The sequence below is a fragment of the Lolium rigidum genome, chromosome 5 (genome assembly GCF_022539505.1).
Source record: "Lolium rigidum isolate FL_2022 chromosome 5, APGP_CSIRO_Lrig_0.1, whole genome shotgun sequence".
In the NCBI taxonomy this organism is placed as follows: domain Eukaryota; kingdom Viridiplantae; phylum Streptophyta; class Magnoliopsida; order Poales; family Poaceae; genus Lolium; species Lolium rigidum.
This window is the reverse complement of record NC_061512.1, coordinates 72632913-72646423: the sequence shown is the minus strand read 5'-3', so window position 1 is coordinate 72646423 and position 13511 is coordinate 72632913. Positions and strand designations below refer to the sequence as shown.

Sequence of the window (13511 nt, the reverse complement as noted above, 5' to 3'; positions counted from 1 at the left end):
GAGCTCGTGCGACTCGGCGTGCTAGAGCTCGACGCCTCCATGTCGTAGGAGCTGGAGCAGCGCGCCGTCGGATCCCGCGACCTTCACGCCTCGAGCTCGCGGTAGTACTGTGACTCACGCCACGCGAACACGCGGGGCGGCTTGAGCCCCTAGTGCAGCCAGCGGTACGACCCGCGGATGCGGGCGGCGTCGGAGGCCCACTGCTGATGCTTGAGCTCCTCGGCAGTGAGCTTGCGCGTAGGGGCGGATCTAGCGCCGCCCACCCTCCCTCCCCCGTGCCATCCTCGACCTCCTGGATTGCTCACCGGCGCACGCGGATTTCTCGTCGGCGCGCGCGGATTTCTCGTCGGCGCGCGTGGATTTCTCGTCGGCGGGAGTGGAGCGGGCGGAGAGACGGATGGGGTTCGACCCCCATCCATGGCCGTGGAACGCTATATATGGCGGCTCTCTGAGGGTTTGGGCTGCGGCTTGGAAATTTTATCCTGGCAAGACCACCGATGCGGTGTCTGGCCTAGCCATAAAAACGGACGAAAACTTCATATTGACCCAACTAGTCATATGCGGGTCAATATGGGGATCTAGAGATGCTCAGAAGCTCTCCACGCCGCTACCGTTGTCGAATAAGGATGACTATGATATTCAACTATTATGCCTCGCAACAACAATATTCCTGGGATTGCGATGAATGACATAATAGGCATCTGGACTTAAAAATCCGGGTGTTGACACATCCCCCGGTTCGTTAGGCGCAAGTGTTAACCTCCACACTAATATGATGTTAGTTGTCCAAGTGCGGTACTTATGTGTCCTATGTAAATGCTACAACCCTTTATGGTGGTAAGATTAGCATATCCAAAATAGGTGAACCGCTCATTTCCCCCCTCCTCTCCTCTCACCCTGCTACAGTACCTGAGGGAAGAACTCTCCTTCCCAGGCCAAACCGAAGCTGACCTCGCCGGTGATGTCGGCCGAGGGAGGCGGAGGGGAGGCGCCGGGCTTCTCTTTGTAGATATTAGGGTTAGGTTTGGCAGTTTGCCGGTAGGGGGCTCCATGCCCGGTGGTGGAGGCGGAGGAAGTGATCTGGCCGCCTGGATCTCGCCTGCTGTAGGGTCCTGCTTCTTTCTTTTTTTTCTCCGGTGGTCGGAGGGGAGAAGGAAGAAGGGGGTTGACGCCTCTTTCAATAAACAAGCGGCGGTGCACCACCTGTTGCAGCGTGCAAGCGGCGGGCGGCGTCTTTTCCTGGCCGGCCTTGGAGGCGAGGGGGAAAACGCGTGCGCGTCGGAGAACAGCGGCGTCGACGAGCTCCTGGCCGGCCGAGGAGGCGAGGAGGAGCACAGCCACGCCGTCGCCAGTTCATCTGCTTCCAAGAGGTCTTATCTTCACTGGTTTTGCTCGGTGGTGAGTACCCATCTGCTCTGTTTCTCCCTGGCATGTCGTGGTGGGGAGGAGGGAGATGCTGCTGATGTTGCGCCTCACGCCTACCGACGCCAGTCTCTGCCCAAGAGGTGCTACGGAGCTGTGACTTCTTCATCGACGCCGTTGCTGAGGCGGCGTTCTTCCTGGGAAGCTCATCAACGGGGGACCTATGCCGGCATCTTCGCCCTGCCCCTGCATCACATGGCCGATTGGCGGCCCTTCTCCAGCAGATCCTACTTCCCAGAGACCAAGAAGTCCGAGGGGAAGATCTATCGCTCCTGCCACGACGCCGGACCAAGTGGTTCGTCCCGGCGCCGGTGTCCATTCAGCGTGGCGTGAGCAACTCAATCAGATGCGGTGCGGAGCGTGGAGGACCTGATTGCTTTTTCCATATTTTTTCTAGGGTCTTCTCTGTAAAAGCTCAGTCCTTATCCAGAATTTCCCTAAACTGTAGGAGTTTTTCTGTAATTTGTAACCACCGCTTCGGTAATCAATGCAGCTTCTAGGGTCTTCGGACCCTACCCCTGTTTAAAAAAATCCAAAATAGGTAACCACATCACATGTTTGCACAGAACAGCTCACCATAATTTTCCTCTAGTACCAACGAATGAGCCGAAACTACACCGAAACACATTATAGACATCAAACGAAATACATAAATAGGTTCAAGCTCTGTTTTTACTCATGTTGTATTTGACTGATCAAAACCGAAAAACAGGAATAAAAATGCACTGGAGCAATCCAAGAACTGACCCTGGGTGTCCAGTTGTGGCATGTGTGTTGATTTCGATGATCATCCGAGAAATTCTTAGCTTACCGGGCGGCAGGCACGGTCAACAATCAAGTCTTGGAGAAATTCTTTGCTTTCATGTAAACGTTTCGCGGATTCGTATTAAATTTCCACCGTTTATACATTTTAGTTTAGTTTTATGTTAACAATCTCCACCGCTGGTTGTCTTTCGAAAGAAAAGAAATAAAAAATTGCTCGCAGTTTTCTTTTTGAAACTAATAAAGCCTTAGTTGACTCCCGGTTAGTTTCGTGAGAGACTATCTTCCGTCGGTAGGTCCTCCTTCCCCTGGTGGTGCTGATCCAGCCACAGTGAGGGGAGAAAAGGGCGGCACAGACAGCGCACCACCAGCAACCCATCTACCGGCCGGCCGCCACTACCAATTGCCCAGCATCCCCGTTCTTGAATCTCCCAGCTCCAACTTTCTTATTTAGGTGGGCAGGGCAGAGATCAATCGATTCTTATGCTTAGGTGGGCTTGATCTTTTTCTTGGATCCATCTGCCTTCCTCTCCTGCTAGCAAACAAGATCGAGACCAAGAACGGCTGCTGCTGCCGCTACTAAGAAGAAGAGGAAAGTCAACGGCCAATCGGACTCGGAAGATGATGCGGCGGCGCTGGAGCAAGGACTCGGAGACCGATTCCTCAAGCTCCTTGTACCAGCTGCGCCCCGACTGCGCCAGCAACGTTCCCGACACCAAGTTCAAGATCAAGGTCAGCTTCCCCCGTTGCTCCCTGCTTTCCTTCCTTCCCAATCTAGTCTAGTTTTGTATGGATCTTGCATCTACTTCCCTCACTGGGCACGCTGCAATCACTGAATTTTCAGGTTGGCAGAACGCTGAGCGTTCGAAAATGGCAGGCTGCGTTCACGCAACAGGGCAACCTGCATATCGCCTCTGTTCTAAGCCGGATACAGAGAGGGGTACCCTCCCTTCTCATTCATTCCATTTCATTCCAGCACCCCTCCCTCGTCTCTAACACTCTTTTTCTTCCTCCGTGGTCTAGGGTGTGCACCCTGCGATTAGGAACGAGGTTTGGGAGTTCTTGCTTGGCTGTTTCGATCCCGATAGCACGTTCGATGAGCGCGACCACATCAGGAACACCAGAAGGTACTCACATCTGCCTATTCTTTTCTCGGCTACAAGTAAATTAATAATGCTAGTTCAGGGTACATTGAAAGAATGCCGCCAAGCTCTCTCTTCACGCTTGTTTTCCGTTATCAAAATGTGGTCTGTGTTCACTTCACCTTAGGGGGCGCTCCGACCTCCGAGGGCCTGAAACTAGAAAAGCTCGCTATCTAGTGCACACAATATCTAATTAAAAGCGCTGGTATCACCGGGTTACAAAGAATTACAGTGAGTTACCATATCATCCAATACGTGTAAGTCTGGATACACACCTAAGCAAGTGTTTCCCACATTCTTCATATTATATCTTTTTTATTACCAAGAATTCACAAGCACCTGTTCAAGGCAACTGTTAATTTGTTTTGACAGCATGAGCCCTATGCAGAATGCAGTATGCTAGATGGAAGGAACAATGCAGAGAGATGGATTCTCACGTGGGCAGTGGTAAAATCATCACAGCCCCGATCATAACTGAGGATGGCGTGCCTATTAAGGACCCTTTGGTTCTACTCGAAGCGACTTCAGACCAGGGTACGTCGCAAGGTGGTTCGACCAGCAGCAACAATGGAAATGGGGTGGCTGATTCTGTGGACCGTCTGACGGATAAACAGATTATCGAGTGGAAGCTCACATTGCACCAAATTGGTAAGGTGTAAGCATCGATTATGTGCTACTACTTCTTGTTGTCTGCCATTATTCTATTCTCCCCGGTCTTATGTTTTGTGGGTGTGGTTATAATAGGTCTTGATGTTCTGCGCACTGACCGATCCATGGTGTTCTATGAGAAGAAAGAAAATCTCTCCAAGTTGTGGGATATTCTAGCTGTGTACGCGTGGATCGACAAAGAAGTTGGTTATTGTCAAGGTGGCTGTATCCTCCTATTTGCAGATATAAAGCTTATTTTAATGTCTGAAAAGATTCTTATGTATGTACTTTCCATATATTAAACAGGAATGAGTGATTTATGCTCACCGATGATAGTGTTACTCAATGATGAAGCAGACGCATTTTGGTGCTTTGAGAGATTGATGCGTAGACTGGTATGCACTGCTTCTCTCTCAGTCTTCAGCCTTGCTTGTTTCTTCTAATTTCACTTATTGTTGTCTATTTCTGATTTTAAAGCGAGGGAATTTCAGATGCACACAGCAATCTGTTGGGGTTGAGAACCAGCTTCAGCACCTTGCTTCTATCATTCAGGTGCTGGACCCAAAGTTACATGACCACCTAGGTATGTAATAAGGACTCAGCGATCTGTCAATCAGTCAGCCTGGATATCCATTTGATGTTATTGCACTGTGCTTGTTGAATCTTGAACACAGAAACACTTGGCGGGGGTGATTATCTCTTTGCATTCCGTATGTTCATGGTGCTGTTTCGGCGTGAATTGTCATTTGGGGACTCCTTGTACCTCTGGGAGGTAAATAATTCTTTCAATGTGTTGCTAAATCTTAAACATTATATCTGTTCATTTCATCCAGATCAGGTTTGATCTATGAATCAAATCTGTTACAGTGGTGTTGTGTTATACAGTGGCATCCATTTCTCAAATTATCAAGGTCTACAATTCCTTTAATTCAAATAAGATTTCCCACTCTATTTAAGATGCCATATTCAGATATTCTTTCCTTCTCTTTAATGATACCACTAATATGTTCAAAGGTGTTCAAAGTCAAGTTTAGTTAGGCAAGCCATCCAAAATAATGCATATTTCGTACTATTTGTGGTCGGGTTATTTTTGTGTCCACAAAATAAAACGAATGGTATCAGCCAACCAGGGATTCAGAAATAGGTCAAGATGGTTACACTGGTAAACAATCACACACCAGCTTTGTTGGGTTGATCACTGTAACATGCAAAAGAGCATTCACGCTTTTGTTGTACATTAATTGAGTTAGAAATGCACATGAATTTAGACTGAAGCTGCATATTTTGCACATCTGTTGATCAAAACAAAAGGAAAACTTAGAAGACTCATTGAATCAACGGATTTTCATCATTAGGTACTCACTAACTACTACTATCTAGAGACCAGTAAAGGCCAACCAAGTGTTACCCTGGTTGTAATGTCTAAAGGACTGTTTCCTGAAGTTTTAACTCTCATTTGCAAATAAAGGGTTTGATTGATAGCTGATCATATTTCCTGTCCGCAGATGATGTGGGCTCTAGAATATGATCCTGACATGTTCTCCACATATGAAGAGGCCGGGGCTGCAACTGACAGAACTCAAGGGCATAAGCCAAGAGTAAAGCCCACCCGTCAGTTTGGCAAGTACGAGAGGGCGAACTTGAAGAATGGTGCAAACGCTGTTGATGGCCCTGTCCCTATCTCTGTTTTCCTGGTTGCTAGTGTTCTGAAGGAGAACAGCCAGAAGCTCCTGCAAGAAGCCCGAGGGTTAGATGACCTTATAAGGGTAAGCTGGGATGAAGCCATATTTCTTATTTTATAATGGAACACTTATTAGGATTCTGAACTAAGAATGAAATAAGATTATATTATAGGTTCTAGTAGATCTGAAGTTCGGTTTGCTGATCTTGTTTACCACATCTCTTTCTTTGTTTTAGATACTGAACAATGTTAACGGGAACTTGGATGCAAAGAAGGCTTGCGAGGCTGCACTGAAACTTCATGCGAAGTACCTTAGAAAGGTAACAAGCTGCTTCCTCCCGCTCCTCTTACTGATGCTATGCATTAGAGAGTGCTTTTCAAAAAAAAAAAAAAATTGCCAAACCAAAGATGAATGAACAAAAATTATCTTGTTGTGTTAGCAGATGCAGGGAAAGAAACCCTAACATAACACACACGGTGATCTGCCAGAAGGTGGTTGTTGTATGCAAGGAAGGCAGAAGCAGTAGTTGCTGTATGTAAATTTGATTGCAGAGCATTGCTTGCCAACGTGAAAAATGTGTATAAGCGAGTGCATTGTTCTCTGAGAAGTAACAGTTTTTCCAAGGGCAAGATTCTTTCCACTCCAAAGAAGAAAAGTGTAAGATTAATTTGAGAACAAAATCTGTGTGTAAATTCTTATAAAATGAAAAAAGACAAGCATAAGAGATCACCAGGATTTTGTGTGTGTGGCTGTGCGAGGCAAAAGAGAAATACATACTCATTAATATTATGTTCTATATATTGGTCCTTTTCGTTGTTCTTTTCATGTATCCTAAAGTTGGGCATGGGCTCGGCTCTGTCCAGCGATGAGCTTAACTTCCGTGTTAGCCCTGGACTTGTGCTCAAGGTTCAAATCCTTTCACTTGATAACCACCCTCGTTGGGTTATCTAGGATGAGCAGCATACTTTGGTGTTTTGCTCGCACAGTCCCTCATCACCCTCTGAATTCTATCACCAGGAAGCCATGTGTCGGAGCTCTTGGTACCGAAGATTGGAGTTGGAAAGAAACTTGGCATGATTCCAGGACGATGTATTTCTGCGTTATGCGTGATGGCCAGCCTATTGGTCGCTGTGATGCATGATATGTTGGCAAAATGGTACACCAAGGAACCAAATGTTAATTTTCTTCAAAATTTGCAACGTTTCTAACTGCAAATTGAATAATTAGATTGCCATGGACGATTCGGTGTATATCACGAAATTAACAACCCTTACAAGTCACAAATACATTCTTCCTGGTACCGTGTTTTGTACGTCCTATCCTGCTGCAATTTTATCTGTACCGAGTTATCTTTGCGAGTACATGTTATTACTGATCATTTGAGCCTGGGTATTACTAAGACTGCTCTACCTTACATCTGGCACAGCAAAGCAAGCAACTCGTTTGCTAACCTGAACAAGGAATACAAACGGCATCTTCTGGCAAGAGGAGCTGATGATTCCCTTCTTCCAGTCTATGGCTCTCCCTAAGGAGGCCACCACCGTCCAAAAGAATGACTCTTTGGTTTACCTCTTCTATCTGCTCCTGCTGAAATTTTAAAAAGAATGCATGATTCTTCAGCCCCAGGAAATCTAAACGCGCAGCCATATGTTATAATGTAGCACAAGTTGTGCCATGTCAAGCGTCACGTTATATATAACCAAGATCTAAAACATAGCCATTAGCTGAAGACTGCAGCGAAGCTTCAGTAGGTGTGGAAACCTGAATTCGCTGAAGCCATGTTGCATCTTGCTCATTCAGTTAGGCTTATAATAACAATTAATTTAAAAAGAGTAGAAAATCACAAAGATAGTATTTCTCCTTCCCCTGTGTGAGAAAAATGCAAGAATCGAATGTCATCATAAGGACAAGAAACTGAAAGTGAAGTGCCTGTGAAAACACTTACTTTGGCTAGAAGATTTCTCCGCCAGACTCCCCACCTCCTCCAGCAAGTTCCCTATTCTATTGTCTGACTCCTGCATCTTCTTCCTAGGGAACTCGAAAGCTCGATCAGCATGTAACCGGAAAATGCTGCAGTACAATCACATGCGAGTCCCTTGCACCCCTTGTATGCCACCTGAGTGTGCCTATCTTTGGTGAAAGTTCCTTCGGAGAAAGGACCCGTATTTTCAAACAAGAGATGCCATTGACATGCAAAAGTTTCCCCAAAATCGTTCCATAGTTAGCTTGTTATCTGCGAGATTCCTATAATGATTCTTGTTTTCCAAACACAAATTGACAGCTATGGTACATACATATCTATGGCAAGCCGTGATATAGGACGGCATTATTATCCTTCAACCTTTTACATGTTCTGCAATAGTGCATCTTTGTATCTTCAGCTGAATCAGGTCGAAACATCATCGAAGTCGATGGAGGATGATATGTCTGGCGCGTACCACCCGAGTTCCTGTGCGACGGAGTCGACCCTCTGCTCCTGCCCCCGCGAGTCACCGACGGCGGTGGTGAACGGGTAAATGAAGGTGACCTTGGTGGCGATGCAACGGTAGGCCACCACGCCGGCGTCCTTCCTGACCAGGTACTCCATCACGTCCCGGCCAAAGCCGCCGTCCACCTCCGCCTGGATGTAGTGGCCTGCATGCATACATTCTCATATACAGACGAACGCGGACGCACTCAGAGCATACTCCCTCCCATCCATAATATCGGAGGGAGTACAACATTTGCTTTGTACAATTGTACTCAATGGGTGGCACGCATGGTTGCAGCCAAGCCATAACTGATAAAATCATAGAAATCTCGGCCGTTTTATAAACATAGAAGGGGCTCGCAGATGAAAATACCGTGAGGAGTCTGCTGGTCAACTTTGAAGACAACATTCTTCTGTGTCTTCATGATGGCCTGTCGCAAAGACTGCCATGGGAGTGAATTGTGAGTCAGCTAATTTTGAGTCGAACTAGGTGAATGAGAATGAAAATTGGAGTACTTGAGCGGCGGTCTCGGCGGAGGTAGCGTCCGGGATGATGAGCGGGGAGGCGACGGAGGAGGAGGCGCCGACGGTGGGGTTGGTGCACACGCAGCCCGGATTGGTGGAAGGGCATGTCCTGATCTTCCTGCATGCATGACGACAATGGGAATTGCTTGCTAATCAGAATCGGCATGAATAGCAGTAGACGATCGATGGAAGGTACCCACCCGTTGTTGTCGAGGCCGAGCTGCAGGGTCCTCGATTGGGAGTAGGGAGTGGAGGAGGGCTGAGCTGCTGCGGCGACGGCGGCGAGGGTCAAAGGTGAGGTGGAGAAGAGCAGGAGTGCTCTCCTGGTCGTGGCCGGAGTAGCAGACGAGCTGGGAGCTTCGGCTGCGCCAAGAATGGAAGAAGAAGCCAACAAGGCCCACCGCGTCATCATGTTTATTTCAGTCCCACACCACACATGCCTGCTACCTTGTATTTTTGTGTGTGTAAATATTTATCTTGGATCGTGCGTGGATGTTATCTCTCTAGGCTGGAACAAGCTGCTCCACAAAATCAGCATGCTTTTTGCCTGCATCAAATGCTCAATTTATTTATGAATATGAAATGAAGTAGTACCAAGAATGTTCACCATAAAATTTAATGAACAAGCAGTGGTCATGCTAAATTCACACCCTGGTAGTACACCAAGAAAACGAAATGCTCAATTTATTTATATATACTATACTAATTTGGCAACAAACTTCTTTTTTCTCAGAATTTTGGGATGGTTAGAGGATTAACCTGGTTCTGACACGTAAGGCTTTGGTGCTCTGTGTTTTATTTGTGTGGACTGTTTGGTGCTCCCTAGAATTTCTGCCAAAGCTGAGAGTTCGTATGGTAGGCTGCCTTGGTTCTTCTTGTGTGCTCATAGCTCATACGTGGCTGGGACCCACTCTAAAGATGATTGATTGGTATTGCACGCTCTGTCAGGCGTCATGTCTTTGTTCGGCATACACCGCTTTGACTGGATTTTGGGTCCTCTCCGCGTGTCCCTCTCCAACTAACGAGCTGGTGTCGTGTCAATTTGTTGGAGACTCCCCACATCTGCTTCCAGTTCGACCTCCTCCACATCGTTTACCTCGCCCCAGCTTGGTCCGGCGACGACCGTCCGACGTCACCATGGAGAGGAGGGATAGGAGGAGGTGACGGCCTCCAGCTGCTCCAACGCCTCTACCTCCTCCTATGGCCTCTCACCTCCCGCGGATCCCCTCCTCCAAGCGCTTCAAGCCGCTTCGCCGCTCGCGGCCACCGCCCCACGATTGTCGCGGATCTCGGCTTCTGGACTCCTGGCCTCTCCGACAACAAGGTCACCTGCGTGCCTCCCCTACGGCCGTGCCACCGTACGCTGACGTGTGGGAGCTCATCAAGCGCCCGTCCCCGCCGCCGCTGCGCGAGCGGATGGTCCACTTCTCAGTCAAGGAGCGCGCCCGCAAAGAGCTCCTAGCCGCGGGCGACATGGCCGACGACAACGCCGCCGCACCGACGCGGTTCCGGGCGCTGAGCTCCCTATTTTGGTGATGCATCACCCATGCCCGACGCTCTGTCACCGGAGTAGGATGCGACGGGCCGCGCTTCCAAAACAACGGCGCGCGGCTCCAGCCACCGCAGCATCTTCCGAGCAGACGAGAGAGCCTCTCCTCGCTCCCCTCCACCTAAAGCTAGAGCCTGACGGAAACGAAGTAGAGGCACCACCTGCGCACCGGGCGGAGGAGGATAGTAGCCGGTGGAGGATTCGATGCGCGGGTATGCTCTCATCCACCTTTGCTCCCTCCTTTCCATGACCAACCTTGGTTGGTTCACCTCAACCCCTTCCTTCACCCTGCGTCTCACTCTCACCTCCTCTTTCTCTGGCAGTAGTGGCAGACGGCGCAAGGACGGGGACGGCCGCGTTGACAGCGAGACCGGTAGCGACGTCATAGGTTTTCCGTGCGTATGTACTCCATCCTCCACTCTATGCCTCTCCTGTCTCGCCTCCCCTCTCTATTTCTGTCAATTTTCAGGTAGCAACAACGCTGCAGGGGTGAAGAGTAATTAGTGCCCCTTCTCGAACATAGCTACCTCGGTCTTGGACATCAGATTTCCATTGTGTTGTAGCGAACCCCTGGCCTTGGTGCATCATGATGGAGTTCTATGTCACTACGGACAGTGGGGTTCGTGGAGCAGCCACGCTTGGTTGTCGATTTTCTAGGATGAGGAGGCATGCAAGGTCTCCGTGGTATTCATCTAGGGTCCACATGGAACGCAGGGATTCACGATGACACATATAGATTTGAGAGGTTTCATGGAGTGTTGCTTTGCTCCAATTTTTAACAGTTTGGACAGATAGGTTTGGTTCAGCCACAGTTTTTTAGTTTCCGTCCACTGAATTGGTTTGGTTTATGTGGTGCCCCTAACGCTATTTACTCTAAATTAAATAGGTAATGATCCATTTTCCTTAGAAGAAAATTGCAGGAGCATATAATTAGTATAGAAACTATAATTTCATCTATAGTTAGACAAGACTGTAACTAATATCTGTCTCATGTAGCTTTATTATGTGTATGTATGAAAGCCTAGAACAATGTACCAACTTCTATATGATAGTAAAGTTTTGGAAAAGAAAGATATATATACAATGGTAAATGTACTATTTCATTCGTGCTTCTTCAGTTCTAGCTAAAATTTGCATAATTCTAGAAAATAGATCTACTGAAGTAATGTATGCCATTTAAGAAATAATAAAACCATTACTCAATGCAATTGTTCTCTTGTTTCTACGTATCTCATATCAACCAGTTGAATCTGTGTTTTACCATTGATTGATGATCTATTATATTACACCGGTTTTTCAAAAAAAATTCTATATGGTATATAATCATATTTGTGTTTGCATCCGTTCTTTTCGATCTCTTGCTGTTGGAATTCTGTCATGACAGCAGGAACTGTAAGATGGTATATTAATGCCAAGAAAGTTATGTTAGAGTGGTTAGTGGTGAATTCATATAAGAGTGGTTAGTGATGTATTAGGATAGCATAAAAGCCATACATTGATCGCTCAGCTGCCAAGAACTCTCAGGATCTCTCAGGCTTCAGTAGCCTAAGATCGTAGATCACTAGAAAGAGTAGAAACTCAATGCTATTATATCCTGGCCATTCCAATTTCTTTCTACTGATTGTACTAGGTACCTAGGACATGTTAGAGACCAGCGAAGAGCTGCCACGTGACCTGTATCTTCTGCAATCTTCTGGTTGAGGTAAAAATGCCCTAATGCTCACACTTCAGAAACATTGTTTCCATGTGTGATCTTTAGTACATATTAGAGGAAGGTGGAAACAGGGTGCTCAAAATAAATCTGTTTATTTCTATATCTCTCTTTTTGCATGTGATTCCCTTTTGCAGCACATTCACTTTTCGTTTCTCTTTATCCTGGTAGGAGACTTGTGAGTGCTACTGCGAGTGGAAATGTAGTGTCTCAGAGAGAGTCATGAGGTGATTGGGTAAACTCCTAACGCTGCACAATCCATCTAATGGACATCCCTTGCTCACGTTGTGACTCCCCTTATTGTCTCCAACCACCTCTATATTGTAGATATAGTTTTAGTTATGTAGTAACATAGTTAATCTTGCCTTCTGTAATATAAGAGTTTGTTTGTACAACAAGTGGGAAAAAGTGACCTGAACAATCTTCGGTATTTTAGTCCGGCAGAACAAACATGGAGTAACTAATTTGTTGTTCTTAGAAGAATACTCTTCCTGTTATATATTTAAAACTCCAAGCTATACATATTCCTGACACATGGACTTACAGGTTTGATTACTGAACTTTACAAGTTTCAACTGTGCTCAGGTTCTTTGCTTGCAATTCTTTAGCATTCAGTAATTGATCTCAACTATGCGGTTGCTTTGTTATTTCAAGATAACAACTTGAGGCTGAAGGCCAACAATAGACACACGAGATATTTTGATTTTTTGCAACCGAGTGAATTTTTGATCTGGACAAATAACGAGTGTAATTTATCCTCCTTCAGCTTTTCTCAATTAGTTTGTATGGTACTATGCAAATGATGCTAAATTAATTTTGTTGTTGGCGTTTGGCAGGAAATTCTGCAACACACGTCGGAAGGAACGTTAATAGGTCTGACTCTGAACCTTTAACGACCTCTCCGGTCATCCAACAAGTACATGAAGGCAATCTACGGAGCTCCAAGAGATCCCAGGTTGTGGAACCAAGCTCATGACCTTGGTGCAGTTCCCGCATTGTATGGAGCACATGAGAACAGAGCTACCTAACTTATGATCCCATACTTCTGTTCAAACCTACAGAGTGGCACCGGCAATTGTTAACCAGAACCCTGAGCACGGGTTATTCCTCTTGGGCCAGCTCTTTATCAAACTCTGAAGCTGAAGTCCATGACTACATATTTTTTAAGGGTCCATATATAATTATCATATTCTTTTGTGGGTTGGCATTCTCTTGCAGCAGAGGTGTTGTCTTGATAAATGTAGTCGCATGGTGATATTCTATTGTCATGAACAGTTAGGAACCCGACACCGGCTTGATATGGATTATAACTGTGTGAACATTTCTATTTTTCATTGACATTGTAATCACGATTCATGCATTACGTTCTACCCTGTTTGAAATACTTCTTGCTATTGTCATATCTTTTCCCGAAATGGTGATTGGGATTGGCATATTTACTCCAGCCAATTTAGTTGATCCATGCGTAAATACTATCCATGCACAGCTAAACATGGTATGATACCTTTGATATTGTTAAATCTTACATGTATGGTAACAATGCTAGCTGAAATGTGTATCTTTTAGGATTTCTTCAGTATTATAATTCTAAGAGTTAGGA

General features: G+C 46.3%; 2 protein-coding genes across 2 annotated transcripts; one reads left to right on the top strand and one right to left on the bottom strand.

The window, feature by feature from the left end:
* The first annotated feature begins 2463 nt into the window (after positions 1–2463).
* On the top strand, positions 2464–6388 carry LOC124654725 (rab GTPase-activating protein 22-like). The gene is made up of 11 exons (XM_047193721.1): positions 2464–2916; positions 3029–3124; positions 3208–3311; positions 3715–3974; positions 4071–4193; positions 4281–4369; positions 4452–4557; positions 4649–4746; positions 5480–5740; positions 5892–5975; positions 6099–6388. The coding sequence occupies exons 1-11, from the start codon at positions 2806–2808 to the stop codon at positions 6117–6119; spliced, it is 1353 nt and encodes a 450-aa protein (XP_047049677.1). The 5' UTR covers positions 2464–2805; the 3' UTR covers positions 6120–6388.
* Positions 6389–7855: 1467 nt separating this feature from the next.
* Positions 7856–9108, bottom strand: LOC124654834 (thylakoid lumenal 17.9 kDa protein, chloroplastic-like). Its single transcript, XM_047193820.1, has 4 exons — positions 8852–9108; positions 8643–8769; positions 8500–8569; positions 7856–8290 (listed from the first exon to the last, which is right to left on the bottom strand). Exons 1-4 carry the CDS (start codon positions 9061–9063, stop codon positions 8043–8045), a joined length of 657 nt encoding a protein of 218 aa, XP_047049776.1. The 5' UTR covers positions 9064–9108; the 3' UTR covers positions 7856–8042.
* Positions 9109–13511: the final 4403 nt, after the last annotated feature.

Coding starts and splice junctions, on each gene's coding strand:
- LOC124654834 (XM_047193820.1), bottom strand. CDS start 9,063: ATGATGACGCGGTGGGCCTTGTTGGCTTCTTCTTCCATTCTTGGCGCA. Junction 8,770..8,851: donor CTCGGCCTCGACAACAACGG/GTGGGTACCTTC, acceptor TCATGCATGCAG/GAAGATCAGGACATGCCCTT. Junction 8,570..8,642: donor CCGCCGAGACCGCCGCTCAA/GTACTCCAATTT, acceptor CTCCCATGGCAG/TCTTTGCGACAGGCCATCAT.
- LOC124654725 (XM_047193721.1), top strand. CDS start 2,806: ATGATGCGGCGGCGCTGGAGCAAGGACTCGGAGACCGATTCCTCAAGC. Junction 4,370..4,451: donor AGAGATTGATGCGTAGACTG/GTATGCACTGCT, acceptor CTGATTTTAAAG/CGAGGGAATTTCAGATGCAC. Junction 4,747..5,479: donor ACTCCTTGTACCTCTGGGAG/GTAAATAATTCT, acceptor TCCTGTCCGCAG/ATGATGTGGGCTCTAGAATA.